Below are 22,611 nucleotides of genomic sequence, written 5' to 3'. Positions count from 1 at the left end.
AGTCTGCACACCACCTGGCCCAAGAAGGGTAGTGTGGGTTTGGCATTTCATATCTTTGAAAACAGGAAACTCAGGGACCGGCCTTTTAAACCAACACTTGTGGCCCTCGGCAGGCTGTACTCACTCTCCCTGTTCCCTGAGGTGTGTATCTTTCTAATTTGGAAGCCCAGTGAGACTCAGCCCATTGAGAAACCCAGCTTCCTGGTATTCACGCCTTGTCTCCAGAGAGGCTGGGAGGAGAGGGAAGAATAGCTTTGCTGTAGGAGCTTGTTTAAACTCTTTGGCAGCTTTCAGAGGATGTACAGCCACTTGGCACCTCTCTGCCGCTGAGCCAACACTGTCTCAAGAGCACCCACTCGAAAACCTTTTAAAAATAAGTGCAGATGAAAGAGAAACTGCTCAGGAGCCAGGAGCAGAGAGGTGGTTACCCTCAGGAGTTTGTTCCCCAGATGGGGAGGGGATTAAGAAACCCAGAGGTACTGGTCTCTGGAAGAACATGCCAGAAACAGGCTCTATGGAGGGAGCATGGCACCTGGTGCCTGAGGCCTACGATGCAGGGAGTACTCACTCGGCACTGTTTACTTATCTGCACTTTTAAAATTGTGTACTGGGAACAGGCGTTACCAATTTAAAAATATATATATACACTTAGATATATATTCATGTGTATTTTTTAAATTGGTAACAGAGAGAGAGAGAGAAACAGAGTGGCTAATGGACTTGCTGGTACTTAGCTTGCTCTTTGTTACCCCCATGTCCCTTTTGTGTCTCCTTTTCTTATCTTGCCCTCCTGGTCCCCAGGGAAATTGTGGAACCAGGCCAGCATCTCCGAGATATGCCCATTCTCAACATGCCTGTGTTAGTGAGGCCCTTTGAAGTTGTGGAAAAGAGCAAGGGTGGAGACCAGTATGAATCCACACATCGTCTGAGCCAGGCACAATATCTGTCTCATGTATTCCTTATAATAAACTTACTTTGTACAGAAGGGAAACTGGAGGCTCCAAGTTAGCCAGTTTGACCAGGGTAGCTCAGCGGACTCAGGTCTGCATTGCCACCAAAGTTCACGTAAGGCTTTGAACGCACACATCTCCTCCTTGGGCTGCGAGTGAGCACCGTGGTGGAGGACTCCTCCGGAGTGGTCTTTACTTCCAGGTTCTGGAATCCAGGGGACAGCACATCTCCAGCCCAGCAGAGCTTCTCCTGTACTTTCCCTGTCCTGCCAGCTGGTCAGCAAGAGCTTAGCCAGCACTGCGGTGTGAGTGTGATCCAGCAATGCCCAATGCCCAGCCCTTCCTCCAGCGTCCACCTGCCATTGCCCACTCTGCACTTTTTCAAGAACCCAAAGTAAAGTTAGTTACGGAAGCTAGTGAAAAGGAAAACTGGTGTGAACTAAGGAACTTTTTTTATTTTTATTTATTTTTATTTCTAGTTGTCAAATATCCTTTATTGAAATGTCTTCCTTTGTGCTTCTAAGTAGCTGGGCACTCCACCGCACCACTGTTGATGTCATCTGTGATGTCATGAGGGTGGTGGCCATCAGCTTGGCAGCCCACAGACTGGGCAGTCCCCAGAATCCCTTTAATGGTTCCAGAGAGTTGTCTGGCTAAAGGTCGGTGCCGCATCTGTAGAGCAATGTTGACAATCTCATCAAAGGTGGTATTTCCGGCCGGGCACGGTGGCTCACACCTATGAGCCCGCCCAGCACTTTGGGAGGCCGAGGCGGGTGGATCACTTGAGGTGAGGAATTAAAGACTAGTCTGGCCAACATGGTGAAATCCTGTCTCTACTGAAAATACGAAAATTAGCCTAGCTTGGTGGCACATGCCTGTAGTCCCATCTACTTGGGAGGCTGAGGCAGGAGAATCGCTTGAACCTGGGAGTTGGAGCTTGCAGTGAGCCGAGATCACACCATTGCACTCCAGCCTGGGCAACAGAGCGAGACTCTGTCTCCAAAAAAGAAAAGTGGTATTTCCGCTGTGTTTAACGTTTTTCTGTTTCTCTCTGTCTTGCGGCGGTTCCTTGAGGGCTTTGATGATCAGGGCAGAGGCAGAAGGTACCATGTCAATCTGGGCCTTTCTGTTCTGAATGATCAGTTTCACTGTAAGCCTCTGACCCTTCCAGTCACTAGTTGCTTTGGCAATGTCATCACCAACCTTTTTTGGGGACAGACTTGGTCGAGGGGGGCGCGATCTTGGGGGCCCACACAGGATGGCACTGACTTCACTCCTGGTGTACCTCAGCTATACAACTTTGATCTCATTGAGGTCGAACTTCAGTGGCATGGTAGAGGCAGCTGGTGTTGGATGAACCCAGATTTGGGACAACCGAAGAAGGTTGCACCTTAGCCGCCTCCGAGCTGAAAGCCAAGAGCTTTAAAAAAGAAAAAAAAAAATTGTTATTAGACACAGAGTCTCACTGTGTTGCCTAGGCTGGTCTCAAACTCCTGGGCTCAAGCAATCCTCCCACCTTGGCCTCCCTAAGTGCTGGGATTATAGGCATGAGCCACCATGCCCAGCAGAACTAAGGAACTTTTTTTTTTTTTTTTGGAGACAGGGTCTTGCTCTGTCTCCCAGGCTGGGGTGCAGTGGCACAATCACAGCTTACTGCAACCTTCTGTCCCCACCCCGGGCTCAAGCGATTCTCCCACCTCAGCCACCCGAGTAGCTGGGACCACAGGTGCACACTACCACACTCGGCTAATTTTTTGTATTTTTGTTAGAGACTGGGTCTCGTCATGTTGCCCAGGCTGTCTTGAACTCCTGAGCTCAAGTAATCTGCCTGCCTCGGCCTCCCAGAGTGCTAGGATTACAGGCGTGAGCCACCACACCTGGCCTTGAACTAAGGACCTTTTAGAAAGGAAATATAATTGTATTATTTCAAAGCTTTGTTTATAGCATTTCAACCTGTTTTGAATAAATAGTGTCCCCAAGATAATAAAAAGACCAGAATTCATTAAAATAATGAATTGAAAAAAAAATTGTCAATTAGCACATCTTTTGGCTGGTGACCTAAAGAAAGAAACAGGCAAAATTAATCGAGAGAGTTTATTTGGGCCAACGTTGAGGACTGCAGCCTGAAACATACTTCCAAGTTGCCTTTGTTCAAGCAGGTTTTTGGGAGGTTTTTTAGCTTTTATTTTAGGTTCGGGGGTACATGTGAATGTTTGTTACGTAGATAAACTCATGTGATGGGGGTTTGTTGTACATATTATTTCATCACCCAGGTATTAAGCCCAGTACCCAATAGTTATCTTTTCTGGCCCTCTCTCTCCTACCCTCCACCTTCAGGTAGACCCTAGTGTCTATTGTTCCCTTCTTTGTGGCCACATAGTATTCCATGGTGTATATGTACCCCATCTCTGGCCACTCTGTCATCAGTTAGGTTGATGGGCATTTAGGTTGATTCCGTGTCTTTGCTATTGTGAATAGTGCTGCAGTGAACGTTTGCATGCATGTGTCTTTATGGTAGAAGGATTTCTATTCCGCTGGGTATGTATCTAGTAATGGGATTGCTGGGTTGAACGGTAGTTCTGCTTTTAGCTCTTTGAGGAATTGCCACACTGATTTCCACAGTGGTTGAACGAGTTTACACTCCCACGAACAGTGTGTCAGTGTTCCCTTGGATCCGCACCCTCGCCAGCATCTGTTGTTTTTTGACTTTTTAATAGTAGCCATTCTGACTGGTGTGAGATGGTATCTCATTGTGATTTTGATTTGCACTTCTCTGATGATCAGTGATACTGAGCTTTTTCTTCATATGCTTGTTGGCCACATGTATGTCTTCTTTTGAAAAGTGTCTGTTCATGTCCTTTGCCTACTTTTTAGTGGGATTGGTTTTCTCTTGTAAATTTGTTTAATTTCCTTATAGTTGCTAGATAATTAGACCTTTGTCAGATACATAGTTTGCAAATATTTCCTCCCATTCTGTAGGTTGTCTGTTTACTCTGTTGATAGTTTCTGTTGCTGTGCAGAAGCTCCTTAGCTTAATTAGATCCCATTTGTTAATTTTTGCTTTTGTTGTGATTGCTTTTGGTGTCTTTGTCATGAAATCTTAGCCCATTCCTATGTCCAGGATGGTATTGCCTATACTGTCTTCCAGGGTTTTTATAGTTTTGGATTTTACATTTAGGTCTTTAGTCCATTTTGGGTTGATTTTTGTGTATGGTGTAAGGAAGGGGTCCAGCTTCAACCTTCTGCATATGGCTAGCCAGTTATCCCCAGTACCATTTATTGAATAGGGCGTCTTTTCCCCATTTACAAGCAGGTTTTTAAAGGGAAAAAGGGCTGATACAAAGCTGTTTGACAGGAACTGTCATTGGCTTACAGAAACAACATTGATTAGTGATTGGCTATACATTGTTGAACTATAGAGTGTGTGTCATTCCATGGCTACTTGGCATCAGTCTAGAGCCCACATAGCTAGTAGCTTCAAGAGGTCATTATTTACTGGGCACAAGGGCACAATGGCTCATGCCTGTCATCCCAGCACTTTGGGAGGCCAAGGCAGGTGGATTGCTTGAGCTCAGGAGTTTGAGACCCACCTGGGCAACCCCATCTCTATCAAGAATACAAAAAAATTAGCTGGGTGTGGTGGCGTGCGCTGTGGTCCCAGCTATTTGGGAGGCTGAGGTGGAAGGATTGCTGGAACTTGGGAAGTTGCAGTGAGTCGTGATTGCACCACTGCACTCTAGTCCGGGTAATAGAGGGAGATCCTATCTAACCAAAAAAAAAGGAAATTATTTATCTCAAAGGTGGGGTGTGAGATGTGACTGCTGTCACAGGCTGTCATATTTCAGTGCTTCTCTAGGCCTAGTAATTAAACAGGCTCACATTCCTCAGATAAAAAGTTTTTTTTTCTTTCTCATGGCAAATGAGTCTTTCTAAACTTGAGCTTTGGGAAGCAGTTGCCTTCAAGCCCCCAGTAGTCCTGGACACTTGTTTCATATTATTACTTTGTATTGTCCAAAGGGGGAGTGGGGCCGGGCGCGGTGGCTCAAGCCTGTAATCCCAGCACTTTGGGAGGCCGAGATGGGCGGATCACGAGGTCAGGAGATCGAGAGACGATCCCGGCTAACACGGTGAAACCCCGTCTCTACTAAAAAATACAAAAAAATAGCCGGGCGAGGTGGCGGGCGCCTGTAGTCCCAGCTACTCGGGAGGCTGAGGCAGGAGAATGGCGTAAACCCGGGAGGCGGAGCTTGCAGTGAGCTGAGATCCGGCCACTGCACTCCAGCCTGGGTGACAGAGCAAGACTCCGTCTCAAAAAAAAAAAAAAAAAAAAAAAAAAACAAAGGGGGAGTGGGTTTATGCTTGCTATCAAATAAGCTTGAAATAGCCTCAACCCAGGAATTATCCCAATAATGTTAGAAATGTGCAAATTAACGAAATGATCTGGTCGACAGTTAAGCTCAAATGACTTTTTTTGGAGGGTGGGGAGAGACAGAATTTTGCTCTTGTTATCCAGGCTAGGGTGCGGTGCAATGGCACGATCTTAGCTCACTGCAACCTCTGCCTTCCGGGTTCAAGTGATTCTCCTGCCTCAACCTCCCGAGTAGCTGGGATTACAGGCATGCACCACCACACCTGGCTAATTTTTGTATTTTTAGTAGAAATAGGGTTTCACCATGTTGGTCAGGCTGGTCTTAAACTTCTGACCTCAGATGATCTGCCCGCCTTAGCTTCCCAAAGTGCTGGGATTACAGGCAGGAGCCACCGTGCCTGGACTCAAATGACTTTTCTGCTTTTTTTTTTTTTTTTTTTTTTTTTGACTCAATGGATGTCATCTTAGAGCCAAAAAGTTATTGGAGCTGGGCTTCCGGCTGTCCTTGATCTTGCTCTGAAATAGCCCTCTCTTCTGTCCTTTGTCCTTCCTTAGTGGAGGTACCTGGCCCTCCCTGGTAGCACCTCATAGTGATTCTAGAACTTCCACCCAGCCCTTGGTGGTTTGGTCTTTTGGGGAAATAAGTAGCAGCCATTCTCCAAATCTTAGCCCACTTGGTCAAGTTTTTGAAACTACTTCATTCTTTTTCCCTCAAGAAACCAAATCGTAAGCCCCATTACCTCAGGAGAGCAGCCTCTTTCTTGGCCATGTCAGTTCCATCCTATTTATGTGCTAAGCAAGCTAAGAGGCTTTGGAGAATGACTCTGTGCCCCTGTCTGGAATGACTGCCACCCCTGGGGTCCTGACCCTGCCTCCCAAGCCCCCTGTGACACACACCCGGGAAAACCCCTGGCAGTACCCAAGGAAGCCATTTCAGAGGAGTGGAGCAGGTGCCATGGGTTCTGTGTTCCCTGGGGCCCTCCCAACACCATGGGGACACCCTAAAGGTCTGACCTGTGGGCTGTTTCAGTGTTTGTAAGCGGTGCATTCGGAAGATGGATCACCACTGTCCGTGGGTCAACAACTGTGTCGGCGAGAACAACCAGAAGTACTTCGTCCTGTTTACAGTAAGTCAGCTTCCAAATTCTGCCCCGCCCCCCAAGAAGCAATGGAGCACTTTGTTCCTTTGAAAATTCTCAGCATTCACGATGTTCTTTGCTGCTGTTCAGAATACTGCCTGGCCCTGTAGATCTCCACCTTCCTGCCAAAGATCTCTCTGGCTCAACAAGTGCCTGTTCCTAAGCCCTTCCCTTGAGCGTTTAGAAAATTGATTCAAGTTGATTAGCTATGAGCAAGGGCTGTATTCTGGGCTCCCATGCCAAGTGTTGGACCTAAATAGCTCAAGAAGGCAGTTTGGGTGATGACCTCAAATCCTGAGCTGCAGGTAGGTGGAGTCTACTTAGTGCAAGGACTAGAAGGGCCCTCAGCAGTCAGTACCCTGACTTTTCAAGGGAGGAGATACAGCAGACTTGAACCCCCGTCCCAGGCAGCTCAGACTGCCTGGAGCCCAGGTCATGCCTGGGAGACTTGTTTCTGTTCTGGTTCCACATACTCCCGGAGATGACTGCTCACTTGACCCAGGGCTGGGGGTGGGGGGATCTGTAGGGAATCACTAGCTGGCCCTCTGGTCCCTCCTGGTCAGGCCTCGGCCTAGCTAAGTGTTCCTGAGTGGCAAGTTCTGAGTGCCCCTGTCCCGGGAGCCCATGAGGTCAGAGGATTCTTACAACAATGGTATCTGCACTGGTTTCCTGTTTCAGATGTACATAGCTCTCATTTCCTTGCACGCCCTCATCATGGTGGGATTCCACTTCCTGCATTGCTTTGAAGAAGATTGGACAAGTGAGTATGTGCCGAGGCTTTCCTCCCTGCTCCAGGGTGGGTGTGTGACCTGAGCGGGGGCAGGGAGGCTCTTTATTTCCTTCATGGTACCAGGGGCCAACCTCATTTTATTAAATCTCCTGAAAGCCTATGGACTGAACAGGGAAGAAATGGCAGAGGCTGGAATCTCTCTTCATGAAAAAATGCAGCCCCTTAACGTCAGTTCGACAGGTAAAGTCGTGAGTTGGACAGACAGACCCTCTGGACTGGGCGTGCCCAGGGAAAATGCAGGCCCCAAGCAAGCACAGAGGCCGGTTCCAGTGCGTGGGAGCCGTGCTGGGAGAGAAGTTTTGTTTTCTGTCTTTCCATGAGGCACTTAAATCAAAGGTCATTTTATTCCAGTCTTGCAGAGATTCATTTTTTACTTTCTGGCTAGGACATGGAGTTTCTTTATTAATTTGGTTTTTGTGATGGTTGTTTTTTAACTGCTTACACTGATAATGGTGAATTTACATTAAGATTGTAGATAATTCTTCCTGCTTTAGAGGCATCCCACTGAAATGTGCAAATACTGAGGAAGAAACTCCAGCCAGAAGATTGCACAGATCCTGAAGGAAAACAATAGATGCTGGAGGAAAAGAAATGAGAGGCCACCTGCTAGGCTGGCTCTTTCGCACTCACAATCTGTGAGACAAACGTCTTGAGCAAGGAACATTGTATTTCCTCTGCTTTTCCCTCTATGGACCTCCTTTTTTTGTTTCACTGTCTTTAGAACTTTTGCTCTTCCTATTCATGCTGACTTCTTCCCACAATTCTGGCATAAGTCAGATGGCAGAGGTCAAGCTAGCAGACAATAGAGAGAGGAGAGGAGGGTAGGGGTGAGTGGGTATGTGCAGAACTTACCATTCTGCCTATCTAGGTGAGTCGCCAGCAAGTTCCTGATCACTTGGTGAGCATTCTGAAGTACATGCCTTCTGCTAGGCCTGGGGAACCAGATCTACTCCAGATGTGGCCTTGGTGACTTGACAGGGGAGTCCAATTAGGATATTTTATCATCCCAAACACCTCCCACCTCTCATCAAGTTAACAGACATGGGCAGGTGATGGGGTAGCACAGACTATCAGTGAGGCAAAATGTCCCTGTCATGGAATGGTGCTGGAAGGGACCATTTCATTAATGCCTACTGGGAGCCAGGAATGGCCCAAAGGGCTTTTTGAGCGGTGTATTGTTTTGCCTTTATAACCAGCCTGCAAGGTAGGAGAGATGCTTCCCACTTTGCAGATGACAAAAGCTGCGGCTCACAGAGGATGAACAAGTTCCCAAGATCACTCAGCTAAGAAGAGGGCCTGTAGTTCAAGCCTAGGTCTGGAGCAAGGTTTTTAGCCCTGTCGGTTGACTCCAATGGTCAGGGCCCTCCCAGCCATGCTCTTGATTAACTGTGGTCAAGATTCCTGATGGAGTGGGCTTCTATGGCGCCAGCTTCTGTGGCGGCTGGGCTGGGAAGGCACAGGTCAGTCCCCAAAGTTGAGGCCTGAGAGTTGACTGTATATGACCGTTACTGCCCTCACTACTCAGCCCTGGTGAAGCTGTTGGGCCATAGGAGCTGGTGTGAGTCGGGGGCCGAGGGCTGTCCCCCGGGATTAGGGCACTTTGAGTTGATATTTAAAGAAGGGTAGGGAGGTGGTTCCACACTCCCTGATCTGATTCCTACCTCCCCAAACTCCGTTGGTAATTCCTGAGGCCCAGCCCACAGAGGAATGATGCTTGCTGCTTTGCAAGGAGGGAGAACAGGCCATGGCCCTGGGCTCTGCCACCAGCTCCAGGGCAGCAGAGGCAGATAAGAAGGAGGTGCTTTGTCCAGCAGGCACCCCCATGTGCTCCTGCCAGGCCAAGGCCAAACTGTGCAGATGTTCTTTCATGAATTCTTAAGCATCCCCCTGTACAGAAAGGAAACAAAATCTCAGAAAGCCCAAACCTCTTGCCCAGATCCTTTTGTTGTCAGGCACTGTCCCAAGGCTGGTTGTACGGCAGTGAGCAAAACAAAGCCCCTCTCCTCCTGGAGTTTGAAGTGTAGTGGGAGAGGCAGCTATCAAACAAGTACAGAAAGAAACAGGTAATTCCACAATGCAAAGGACAGGAAGACACAGGGGCTGGAACAGAATATTAGTATGGGCCTTGTAGTTAGAGTTCATGATCAGGCATTGGTGCCAGGATTTGTACCTCATGGTGTCTGCCAGATGTCAGAGCCTCGCATTCTCCCCAACACCCTTCCCAGCCCAAGGCCATCATACTTGTAGCCACCCACGGCCAGCCCATCAGGCTGGTGGCCACCCCAACCAAGCCCTGCCCCACAAGGAGCCAAGAAGAGAAATCATTCGGAGGCATCGATAAGTTCCCAGGGAAACCTGAGGAGATACGCATTGTAGATGAGATGCTTCTTACCTGTCACCCACATGGTGTTTGGTATCTTTCCAAGCTCATTCCCACATTTGACCTCCCTTGCCCCTCCTGACATTCCCGTGGGGGAGCCAGCAGGACAGCTTGGATGGAGTGCTTACTCCCTTAATTCCCAGAATCAGTGAAGCCCGACTCTGCCCTCCAGGATCTGATCTTTCCAGCCAGGGAAACAGACACAAGTATGGAAGCAACGAGAAACAAACCACAGCCCAGGCTCAGCCAGCATGGGCAACTGCACTGAGGCGCAGAAGTCCTTAGGTGAAGAGTGCCAACCAAGGGGCCTAGCCTGTCTGCCAGCACCATCTCCCAGGCCACCTTGCTTCAGGGCCCTCCCCTCCCTGCTCACCCCCACTATCTCCACAGCACCTTTGCATTTCTCTTCCATGCGCTGGGTTTCTGACTTAGACTTTGTTCAGACAAAAGATTGCTGCTTAAAAGCAAACCATACCTCTAGTCAAATCTCACTGCTTCACAGTGGAGTGGGTGGAGGACTGAAGATGGTGGGACTGGCCTCAGGTCCCCGGGGCTGGAGGCCAGGACAGTGAAAGCACCTACTCTGGGCCCATGCCTCTTTGGTCAACTCCCTGGCCTTTGACACTGATGGCCTCGGTGCTACAGATGTCCCTGGGAGCAGGGGCAGTGCATTACCTCACACTATAGTCAAGGCTGAGCCCCGGCAGTTCAACTGCCCCTGCCAAGCTTAAAATCCCAAAGCCACCAAGTGATCCTCCACAGCTGCCCATGAGCTGATGGGGTATAGAGGGGCAGCATGTCATACAGGAATGCCCAGAAAACCTATGGCCATAGCAGGACTGGACAGGCATCTCCACCTGGGTACCTACATTGTGCTCTCTGAGGAGAGGAGGGTCCCCTGTGGTGTCGTCAGGCCTTCCTGCCTCACTTCAGAGGCCTTCCTGGGCCCTTCCAGGTGTCAGGCACCGTGCTTGGCACTGGAGGCAGTGAACAAGGAATGATTTGTATTAGGGAAGGGAAGCCCCGACTGGGGCCTGGCCTGTTGAGTCGGCCAGGATGATTCTTACCGTAGCCTGGAGGCCAGGGACCTGTGGCACCCAGGAGGAATGAAGGCCTGCAGGCGGGAGGGAGAGTGGGAGCCCAGTGGGGCGGTGAACCTGGGCAGCGGGCAGTGGGTGGCAGCACCAAGCCCTGTGTACGTCTTCTCTTTCAGAGTGCAGCTCCTTCTCTCCACCCACCACGGTGATTCTCCTCATCCTGCTGTGCTTTGAGGGCCTACTCTTCCTCATTTTCACATCAGTGATGTTTGGGACCCAGGTGCACTCCATCTGCACAGATGAGACGGTAAGCAGGCACTCTGCCCGCCATTTCCACACCTGGGGATGGGGAGGACCCAGGGTCAGTGTTGCTGGGAGAGCTGCTCACAGTCAGACCGAAGCCCAGTGGTCAGGCCGCTGGTGTGCAGGGCACAGTTCCTTTGTTTGCAGTTACATTTGGGTCATCTTCATCCACACACAAGTCCTCCAGCCTTGGGGCAGCCACAGCAGATCACACCAGGAGTGCGGCCCAGCAGCCGTGGCTGAAAGGCTGCCTTTACCACATTTCCTTCCATCCCCCCATGACAGGTCTTCCTTTATGCTGTACTGCATTAGACACTCCACTAGGCACTGAGGGCACCCTTCCCATCTAGGGGCCACAGGCTTGAAATAGAGTGGTTGACAGGGTGCCCTAACCCAGCTGGCACAGGCAGGTCAGCTTGCCAGCCATGCCTGGGTCCTGAGGGCAGAGTCAGGAGACAGGTCTGCTTGAGCCCTCAGGGCAGCAGGCTTTTACCTGGCCTCTGGGTCATCTCTGTCCGGCCCAGCCCTGGTCCTCGTCCACTGCCTTCTCCTCACCCCCACCACCACCTCCCATCTGCCCACAGCACCTTCGCTGGAAGCTTTGAGGCTGCTGGCTGTGCCAGACTGGGGCCTATTCCCTTGGTGCCCCTGTTGCTATCTCCTGACCTTCCTGAAGTGTCTGAAAACCTCAAGGTGGTCAATCCCTGGCTGTGATATGGGCATTTCTCTGGGGATTTACATAGGAAAAAGGGGCGGCACTTAGCTCTCGGTGTGAGGAGCAAGCAGAGCCATGAGGTTGAGAGCCATCCCTGTATGACTCCTGATGTCCTGAGACCCTCTCAGGGTCAGCTCTCACCAGTGGTCTAGGGCTCTGGGTGAAGGTTTGGGCCTATGGGTAGTCAGCATTGGGAGTGGGCTCATAGGACGACAACATCCTCCCACTGCTGCTGGGCGCCTTCCCCTGTGGGCTTAGAGGAGCGTGTGCAGAGCAAAGAAGGGACAGTGCCACCCACTGCCAGAGCACCATTGTGCGTGTCTTTCGGCAACTTTTAGAAGGTTGCGGGGCTTTTGGCAACATTTTTTCTTTTATAAAAAATGATGTCATTGCAAAAGAGTTTCTGTAAAACTAGTAGCCAATAGTTTAGATCCAGCCCTGTATCCAAGCAGTAACCATGACCAACTTTTCTGCATAAGATCTACAGGGAATCCGATGGGGATTCTTTCAGGACCCGCCTGCCATTGGGATACTGCCAGGTCACGGTCTGGGGGAACCAGAAGGCAAGCTCTCATGGCCCCAGTCCTAGCCGTTCTTCCCTGAGAAGACTATTCCTAAAGAGAATTATGTTGGAAGGAAAGGAGAAAGCTGGAGGGCCCTGCCCCACCTGGGAAAGGGTGTCTTCCCTTTGCCCTGTGTCCTTCCCAGGTCCCTAGGTTGTGAAGACAGACTCAAATTCGGCTGTCCTCCCAGCACCCCTTCACTAGAGACCACAGCAGACAGACCCCTGGCCAGGCTTCTGCCAGGCTGCTTCTCTCCTGTCTGTCTGGGCAGGGGCCCTGTTCTTAAGCCCTGCCCTTTGACCAGCTCCATCTGAAGAAGGGAGACGGGGAGGAAGCAGCTCTTCCCCCAGCCCCAGTTTTTTCCTGAGACTTAGCAGGGGAAGTGGCACCGGCTCCATGACAATTACTGCATAGGTCTCCACCATGCTTCTCCCCAAAGGAGCCACTAGGAGGACCTTTGCCATGCCAGGCTGGCTGGCCTGGCCATGCCACCCTCTAACCTGTACTAATCGCTCCTCCTTCCTCCTCTATGGTGACTTCTCCCCTCATTCGTGGTCTGTCACTCCTATTCAACCTTCTCAGTTTGTGTCTCACCAGCCCCACTAAGCAGGGTGCTGCTTAATCCCCCAGGCTGGTGAGACGCACAGCACCAGAGCAGTCATTTGATTTGTTACTTTTTTTTTGTCTGCAAAGTGGTCATGGTAGCTTCAAACTTCCTAGAAACCTCTCCCAAATTAACGGCCATCATTGGTTATGATGATTGCGAGCTCCACAACAGCTCTGAGGCCTCTAGTGACAAAGCCTTCATAGCACTCCCACAGCCCAGCACAGTTTCTGAAGAGTGCCTCTGCAGAGCTCAGCGAGGGGCCAGAGCTGGAGAGATGTGACACACCCTGGCCTGGCATACTTAGACGCAGCGGCGTCTGCGCTGCTGATGATGCTGCTTTTTCCCTCCCTTCTTGGAGGGACTTGTGAATGAGTGCCCACCAAGAAAAGGAGAAATTTTTTTAGTAACACGTTTTATGAGAAAGATGTATTATGTAGATAGCTTTGTTGCTTTAAAAAGGAAATATTTACTCCATTCACCTCTCACTGTGGACATCCCTCCCCAAAAACCACAGCAATGCAGTGCTTGACTGAAAGTATGATTGTTCTTGTTTTCAGGGAATAGAACAATTGAAAAAGGAAGAGAGAAGATGGGCTAAAAAAACAAAATGGATGAACATGAAAGCCGTTTTTGGCCACCCCTTCTCTCTAAGCTGGGCCAGCCCTTTTGCCACGCCAGACCAAGGGAAGGCAGACCCGTACCAGTATGTGGTCTGAAGGACCCCGACCAGCATGGCCACTCAGACACAAGCCCACACCACAGCACTACCGTCCCATCTGTTCTCATGAATGTTTAAATCGAAAAAGCAAAACAACTACTCTTAAAACTTTTTTTATGTCTCAAGTAAAATGGCTGAGCATTGCAGAGAAAAAAAAAAGTCCCCACATTTATTTTTTAAAAACCATCCTTTCGATTTCTTTTGGTGACCGAAGCTGCTCTCTTTTCCTTTTAAAATCACTTCTCTGGCCTCTGGTTTCTCTCTGCTCTCTGTCTGGCATGACTAATATAGAGGGTGCTGTCTCGGGCTGTGCCCATTCTACTAACTGAGTGGATGTGACGCTGTGCATGGATGGAATAGTTCGGACACCTGGCAGGGGATGCATGGGCAAGCCAGGAGGGCCCTGACCTCCCACTGCCCAGGAGGCAGTGACGGGCTCCCCGATGGGACTTAAAACCTCTCCGAAGACGGATGCTTACCCCTTGAGGCCTGAGAAGGGCAGAATCAGGGCTGGAGCCTTCGGAAGGGACCTTGGCACAGCGACCTCATCCCCCAGCTGGACACAGTTTGCCTCCTAACTCGCAAAGCAATGACCTGCCTTGTACTTTATGGGCTTGGGGTGTGTAGAATGATTTTGCGGCGGAGTGGGGAGAGAGATGAAAGAGGTCTTATTTATATTCTAAATCAGCAATTATATTCCCTGTGATTATTTGGAAGAGTGTGAAGGAAAGACATTTTTCCAGTTCAAAATGCCTTATACAATCAAGAGGGAAAAAAATTACACAATTTCAGGCGAGCTACCTTTTCCTTTGTTACATCTGCTTCCTCTCTCACCACCCCCTCTCCCTCTCTTCCCCAGCAAGATGTCAGTTAAGCAGTGTGGATTCTGACTGCAATAGGCACCAGTGCCCGACACGTACAGCCCTGCCATCATCCCCTTCTCATTTTATAAACTTCAAAGTGGATTCACTTTCTGATATTTAACCCCCATAAATGTGCACGTACCTGTGTCTTATCTGTATTTTAACCTGGGAGACTGTTGTCCTGGCATGGAGATGACCATGATGCTGGGGTTACCTCACAGTCCCCACCTTTTCAAAGTTGACATATGGCCATACCATTGGCTGGAATCCACAGACACACCTAAGCCTGTGGCACTGGGACAGAATAGATTTTCCATTTGAGAGGCACTTCCTGTGTCAGTCTTGTTTGAAGGAGGTGGTGGTGGTGGGGAGAGGTGAAGGAGGTAGGGAGTGCCCTCCAAGTACAAAAATGACAAATATGATTATTTACCATCTGGGAATTCTCACACATTGATTTGTTTTTTAAGCAGTTGCCAGAAACCCCCTTTTTTAGCTTTTGCTTGGGGTGGGGGTAGAAGATAAGGTTTATTCAATCCTGTCCTGGGTAGGGCGAAAGTGAATCTAGCCATGTGATTTTTCAGAAAAGTGAGTGGAACATGCTGCCTCTTTTCAATTCTGTCAGTGCTTCCACATGGAAACAAAATGCAATAAAATTTTTCCAAAACCTGTTCTGATTTAGCTATCTCTCTTGAGGTGTTACCGTTAGCGGGAGGCCGACTGTCCACAATCTACTTGAGTTTTCTCCGGTTGGGTGTTTCATTGCTCCGTCTCTTGAATGAGGATACTTTATTTTTTGGGTTTTAAAATACATTTATGGTCCCTCTCTTGAACCAGCTTGCCCCACCAGGCCTCTTTCCTTGGCTTTCTGCAGCCTGAATCAATTCCTGTGTGTTGATGGGCTTTCCTAAGAGCTTTTCTGAGTCAGTCAACTTTGACTCGCCTCTATGGTGCTGTTCATGCGATACGGGCAAGGCCGAGATGCTAAGATTTTTTAAAAAGAATGCTGTTTTAGATCAAGTTGATAGCATTTGTTCTCCATATGCTTTAAAAAATTGTTTTCTTAATATACAGTTCACTTAGGTATATGAAAGAAGTGTGATTGTATTAAATGACTAGAGCGGGGCTGCAGCTCTGGGCCTCCCCTAGGGGAGAGAGATTGGTAATACTCCATCTTCTAGGGCATTTTTTAAAGTAAGACAGGTTAGTTCTTTTCCCCGTGGCATTTCTAAGGAATGCAGCAGACAGTGCTGAAGATGCATGGACTTTTTTTTAGTCCTAAAAGTAGAAACTCATCCTTTGAAGTTGTGCATACTATGTTTATCTTTCCAATAGAGTGGGGTTCCTTCAGATATCCTATAGGATTCTGCGTCTGGGTTTGTATAGGCCTTGGCTAGAAACAGTCAGTGTTTCTGAGCTCTCAGACCAGTTGCACTCAGAAGATAGGAATACCCCAAGGTTCCTGGCATTTTTATTTCATTTTTATTCAGACTGATAACAGTTTGCCGAGAGCACAACGACTGAAGAATGTGGCCATCATTTGCAGGATAATGATTGGTTCCCTGCCTGGCTTCCACATAGGAAGAAAAAGCATCCCTGAGCTCTCCTCTGCATTTCCAGATACAATGAAAGAGGACATCTTTCTACACAAAGTCGCCCCAACTTTTGGCTTGGACACAGGAGTTCTAATAGTACTGTTTGGTGCACTCATGGGAAAATGAACCAGTAGTAGCCACTGTCTTTCAGAGCCTGGGCTCTGGGAAGTGGAAGTGAAAAATAAAGATGTGGCTCGTTGGGTTAGGTGATCCCCAGCTTGCTTGCCTTCTGTCAACTCTGTCAGGTTTGTGTTCATAGCAACCAGACTGAATATGCAAAAGGCTTAGATCCAAGCAAATCTGTAATCTATGCATATTTGCATGGGCTTGGTAATACTTCCTCTTTTTTGTTAGAGACAAGGTCTTGCTCTGTCACCCAGGCTGGAGTGCAGTGGCACAATTAGAGCTCACTGCAGCCTTGAACTCCTGGGCTCAAGTGATTCTTGTGCCTTGGCCTCCCGAGTATCCAGGGCTACAGGCATGTACTACCATGCCTGGCTAATTTTGTTGTTCTTTAATAGAGTCAGGGTCTCACTGTGTTGCCCCAGCCAGTCTTAAATGCCTGGCCTCAAGCAATTGTCCTGCCTTAGCCTCCCAAGTCTTGGGATTACAGGCGTGAACCACTGGGCCCAGCCCTGTACTTCTTGTTGAAAGAGCCCCAAGTATTAGCTTTTGCTCATCTGGCTAGGCCACTTAAATAGTTAAAATCCACCGTCCCCTAATGCAGAAACCGATTAGGTGAGGTAAATTAACAAACATTTTAAACACATATGTGAGGTTGGCATTACACAGAAACTCCTCTCCAGGGGGCTGGGCTGGGCTTTCTCAGCCAGACTAATGGGTTTTAAATTTCTCTCTCTTCAAGACTTGCAGTGCATCAGTTTAGAGGGTGAGCCAGCCAGTAGAGGGAAGGGGCCCCACCTAGAAGGTGCCCTTCAATATCAAAGAAATGTAAAGAGAGAAAGATTTTGCTAGAATCCTCCTCAAAGGTGTTCTTGAGGTTGCCAGACCAGCAACACCAACATCAGCATCCCCTGAGAACTCGTTAGAAATGCACATGCTCCGTCCCCACCCCAGGCTACCGAACCAGAAACTGGGGCCCAGTAGTCTGTGTCTTCACAGCCCTCCAAAGTGATTCTGACTATTAAGTTTGAGAATCCACTTAGGGCTTGCAGGGGTCCCTCCTCAGGTGGTCCCTGATGCCTGCTGGTGATATGGGTCCTGTGTGCTGCTGGGCTCAGCATAGTGCAGTCGGGGTGTGCTGATGGTGAGACAGGCACGTGTTCCCTCCGCTGAGAAGCCACTGAGACCGCCTTCCCTTATAACCTGCGGACTCCCCAACAAACAACTGCCAAGACATCAAAGAAAGTCCGTACGAAGCGGATCCAAAGTATTAGCCTGCCCACCACTCCTTGTGCATCTCATCAGTGGAACCCATCTCTAGACCAATGGCCCTTTCGGTGAAGAACCAGCCCGGAAGGGAAAGAGAAAAGCATAGAACCAAGGGGCCTCCAGCTGGGAGTGGTGGCCGGTGAGCAGTCTAGAGCCAGGGGCATTGTAACAGCCCAGATACGTGACCTGTACACGTCCTGACCTTTGCTTTCCACATATGGGTTTAAACAACCATGTGGCTTTTTCTTATATTCTTTAAATACATATCTGACTTAGGATCACCTCACAGAAGAGACAGAATTCACGGTGAAGCAGAAACAAGCCACTGACCAGTGTGCTCCCAACCTGAACCTTCTTTTTCTCACCCTCTCAAGAAGACATCTTGCTGACTTGAGCAGCGTGATTGCCGTAGCAGAGTGGCCCCCAAGGATCCCGCTCTATTGTGGCACACAGGAGGAGCCGATGATGCTGATCCAAGGAGTGATGACAAGCGCTGCAGAGGGACGTTTGCCAAAAGCCTTCTGGGGGCCGCTTGTGCTCTAACAAACACCGACATAAGGATGCCCTGACTTTCTGCAGCTGAGGCCATATCGTCTGGTGACCAATATTTGGGTCCTGGCTTCAGTCTTCGGTTCAAATCTCTGCTTGGCTACTCATTACCATACCGACTACCAAAATATGACCTTGAGCAGTAACTTCTTTAAGTCTCAGTTTTTTCATCTGTAAAACAGGAATGATAATCTAAATCACAAAGTTAAGGGAAGGATTACATGAGGGTGATGAATGGGAATGTATAGTGTCTGGCCCTGGTATGGCTTTATAAGTGTTAGCTGTGTTAGAGCTGTGCTTTTCAAATCATCAGTCACAACCATTCATGGTTTGCAACCAGCATGTTTTTCAAGAAAAATGTTTAATGCATTACATATTGCAGGGTAAGTATTGTTTTTTGAAGCTTAGAGGATTGTGTGTATATGTGTTCTGGAATGCAACAGAAAAATGTTTCCTCTTGTGGGTTACAATATAGAGGTATGAGATCTCTGGCCGGGCACGGTGGCTCAGCCTGTAATCCCAGCACTTTGGGAGGCGGAGACAGGCGGATCACTAGGTCAGGAGATCGAGACCATCCTGGCGAACACGGTGAAACCCCGTCTCTACTAAAAAATACAAAAAAAACTAGCCGGGCAAGGTGGCGGGCGCCTGTAGTCCCAGCTACTCAGGAGGCTGAGGCAGGAGAATGGCGTAAACCCGGGAGGCGGAGCTTGCAGTGAGCTGAGATCCGGCCACTGCGCTCCAGCCTGGGCGACAGAGTGAGACTCCGTCTCAAAAAAAAAAAAAAAAAAAACCTCTAATGAGGAGAGACAGTGCTATCTGCCCAGCTATGAAGAGACACATTTGCATAGGCTGCTTCCTGAGGCTCTGGCTTTCTACATCTGATGATACAGGGAGCAGGGAACAGCCTGTTCTCTCTCTGTGGGGCTCAGCTGAGTCTGCACAGACTCTTCCTTCCTCGGAGGCCTTAGTCCTAATACATTCATTTTGGAGTGTTGGTGAGTTTGTTCACAGATCACAGCTCATGTGTCACCCAAGCTGACCTGAGCCAAAAGGCCCATCACACACCCTTTGCAAGAGCTGCTGGTGTCGACTATGACCCCCTTCCAGGCATCAACAATTTTTGTTTGTTCTCTTGAGTCTGAAGCTAGTATTACTGCTCCACTGCAAACCTCAAGTTTAAGAACTTTGCCTGCAGGATCCCTTTAAATCCACATAAAACTCAAAATTGAGTCCTACCAAGAAAAAGCAGCCCTCAGCCCATTTTTATGCATCAGATTTGTTTGCAATATTTTCTTTCCGGACTCAAAAGTCAACACTCCCTGAACGTTCCACTTTACTGCTGCAGACCTCTGGTAGACAGGCCAGGCTCTGTCTGGAATACTTTTATGAGCTTGGTGAGGAGTATAATGAGTATAATCCAAGAGTGCCTATCTGGGAGCATGCCACATGAATGGCAAATAATCATCCTTTGGGCTCTTGGCTTCATTCCTCTTCTCTCTGAGCTCAGCCTCGGCACAGTGGTGATTTGCAGTAGAGCTGGAAATATGTTGGGCAGAAAAAACAACACTACTTCTGGTCCCAGTTCTGATACATAACAAGCTAGATGAGCCTTGGCCACTGTCATGGCCTCTTGGAACTTCTGTTTCTTCCCCATCTGCCAATCATCAATACTCATACCCACCTCCTCACAAGGAGGCTATAAAAACCTATGGTCATGGCTTTGAGTCCAAGTCAGTATGGATGCAGCCAATCTGTCATTTCTGGGTGTCTCCTCTGTAGCTGGATCTGCCATATGGTGATGTCCCAGCTCTTGTGCTATCAAGTTAAAGCCTCTTTCTCGACAGGCTGCAGATGATCACCCAGGAAGGGAATGCAGAATGCCCAGAGCAAATCATCTCAGCTGGTCACTGCTTCTGTGCCAAGAAGGGAGGCCTGGCAAGGGGCCAGTCAGGAAGCAGCATGGCATCCCGTGCTCATGACCCACATGAAGGTCCCTCTAGACTTGTGTTAACAAGATCCATTTTCTGAAACAGCTGTTTTTGTTCTGATTATAAAAGTAACGTTGGCTCATTGGTAAAACTTGGACTATGTGAGAAGTCTACAGAAATAAATACAAATCATCTAGAATTCCATCCCCAACAGTAACCACACAAATGTTCTAATGTCATGTAAAACTATATTAAACCATCTTTTCTAGCTGCATAGTGTTATAGAATCATTTGCTTAACCATCATTATTGGGCATTTCTCATTTGCAGCTTTGCATTATTATAATTCAGTGTTCAAGTTTGTATTGCATAAATCTTTGTCTGATTATTGATCATTTTTAAACTTTTTGTGAAATAACTTCAGACTTAGAAAAATGTGACAAAAACAGTACAAAGAGTTCCCATGTACCATTCAATCAGTCTCACCAAAGGTGAATATTTTATACAACCATAACACAAATATAAAACCCTGGACATTGACAACACCATACCCTTAACTAATGTATGTACCTTATTCACATTTCTCCTATTGTCCCATTAACACCCTTTTCTGTTCCAGGATCCCACACTACATCATTTTGCAAGTCTCCTCCAGTTTGTGACAGTTCCTCAGTCTTCCTTTGTCTTTCATGACCTTAACCCTTTTTAAAAATTGAGGTGAAATTTCTGTAACAAAATTAGCCATTTTAGAGTGTACATTTAATGCATTCACAGTGTTTTGTGCCACCAGGTCTATCTGGTTCCAAAATCTTTTCATCAGTCTTTGATCCTTTTGAAGACGTAGGGCAGGTATTCTTTAGGCTGTCCTTCAGATTGTGTTTTTGATGTTTTTCTCATGATTAGATTGAGGTTAAGCATTTGGGACAGGAGCACTGCTGAAGCAATGTGTCCTCGTTGCACCGTATCAGGAGGCACATGGTGTTGATACGTTTCATTATTATTGTGATGTTAACTTTGATCATTGGGTGAACGTGGTACCCGCATTGTTTCTTCCCTACTATTAAGGTACTGTTTTTCCCTTTGTAATTGATAGTATCTTATGAGGATATACTTTTGAGATCCGATTTTTTTAACTTAGAATTTATTCAAAAGTCAAGAATCATAAATCTCTGAGATGGTGTGGGAAGAAAAAGTGCTGGAGAAGAATTGGCCTAGGGTACCATCAGATCCCAGACTGTGTGTTTGCCTCAGTTTCTCTTTCTGCATAACAAAGGATTGTGCCAGTTGTGTAACGATCTTGTGTGGAAGAGAAAACCTAGAACTAGATACACAGAGATCTTTCTTGAGTCATGTGAATGAGCAGTGCCCAAGCCCGGCAAACCCACAGCAAATTCCCTTGGCTTCCAGAAGAGATGGAGAAAGCAGTGCCCCCACTGGAGGGTCAAAAGCCTCTGTGCAGGGTGTTGTGGGCCTGGAGAGCTGGCCTGGCCATGTCTTTACCTCCTCTGGGCATCTCCCCACCCCAACACCCTTTCTGTGGCCTGGTGGCTGAGTTGCAGCTGAGGCAGGTGAGTTGACAGCTTGGAAGAGGCTGCAGGGTGCATCTGCTGCATGAGCAGGCCTGAGCACAACCTTACCTCCCCACAGTGGTCCTGGGTACCCTCCGGCTGCCTACTGCATGTTGGCACCAGCTGTATGAGCACCCACTTCTTCACCTCGCATGCTATTTGCGTCCTGCCCTCTCTCCTTAACCCCATCATCCTTCTGCTGTATTTGCAGCCCCTATCTACCCTGGTGGGAGTGGCCAAAAATATTTAAGAGGGGGTCACCAGTTTGTAGCGGCCTCAGAGGATGCGTGGTCCCCCTTATGCCTCAGCCACTCATCAGCCTGGCCCCTGCCCATCATCTGGCATTGCATTTGTGGAAGGAAAGAAGGGGAGGGCTGGGTGGTGGGTGGAGAACACGTCAGTCCGCCAGGCAGACCCTGCTTGCTGTGTTCCTCCACGCTGCTGTCTACCCACGCCCCAGAAGTCCTCCGAGGCACCTCTCGGGGCTGAGCTGGGCCACAACAGGCTGCCCTCTCAGACCCCATCTTACCCACGCCCTGGACCCCGCCACTGCTGGGCCGTAGCTGGGGGTGTGTACCTGAGCTGCACAGCCCAGCAACACGCTGACACTGATGCTCTTCATCCCCTTCTCCCTCCAGGGCATCGAGCGCCTCAAACGAAAGAACCAGCCCAGGGAGCGCACGGGGAGCTGGCAGTCAGTAAAGGAGACCTTTGGTGGGGACTTCTCCCTGAACTGGTTCAACCCCTTCTCCAGACCGTGTCAGCCAGAGATCCCCAGTGACAAAGACATGGTGCGGCAGGTGACATCGCTGTCAGACACCGAAACAATGGAGGATCCATCAGAGGAGACAAAGGACGAGGACTCTGTGGAGGTGACAGATGAATAGATGCTGCTGTGGGGAGAGAAGCAAACACTAAAAAGTGCTGTCAACCTTCGTCCTGGGGCTTTGGATAACGGGGCTCATGGGCATGTTGCGCTCCCAGCACCCCCAGCACTTCCCTGAGCCACTCGCTTGGCCTTGCCATTCCCTGTAACCCCTCCTTCATCTCTCCATGTTGGGCCAGGTCTGGGGGTCGGGAGTAGGCTGGGGACATCAGAGGAGGATGGGGGCTTTCTAAGAGTTCATCTAAGAAGAGTCTGCACTG

At 48.8% G+C, this 22,611-nt stretch overlaps 1 protein-coding gene across 12 annotated transcripts in view; it reads left to right on the top strand.

Moving 5' to 3' along the window:
- The window catches only part of LOC105480321 (zinc finger DHHC-type palmitoyltransferase 3), a 57,651-nt gene extending 35,251 nt beyond the window's left edge, over positions 1–22,400 (top strand). For 2 of the 12 annotated variants that reach the window (XM_024792490.2, XM_024792488.2), the window contains 5 exons: positions 6,350–6,446; positions 7,137–7,218; positions 7,345–7,428; positions 10,842–10,972; positions 22,104–22,400. In XM_024792490.2, coding sequence (XP_024648258.1) covers positions 6,350–6,446; positions 7,137–7,218; positions 7,345–7,428; positions 10,842–10,972; positions 22,104–22,352 — 643 coding nt within the window. In that variant the 3' untranslated portion in view covers positions 22,353–22,400. Of the gene's footprint in view, positions 1–6,349; positions 6,447–7,136; positions 7,219–7,344; positions 7,429–10,841; positions 10,973–13,410; positions 15,103–17,694; positions 18,460–22,103 lie in introns of those variants that run through there. The other 10 variants (XM_011738993.3, XM_011738996.3, XM_024792491.2 and 7 more) reach the window with 7 other exon arrangements.
- The last annotated feature ends 211 nt before the right edge of the window (positions 22,401–22,611 follow it).

This window comes from Macaca nemestrina, chromosome 2, assembly GCF_043159975.1.
Source record: "Macaca nemestrina isolate mMacNem1 chromosome 2, mMacNem.hap1, whole genome shotgun sequence".
In the NCBI taxonomy this organism is placed as follows: Eukaryota; Metazoa; Chordata; class Mammalia; order Primates; family Cercopithecidae; genus Macaca; species Macaca nemestrina.
This window is presented reverse-complemented; position numbering and strand designations above follow the sequence as displayed.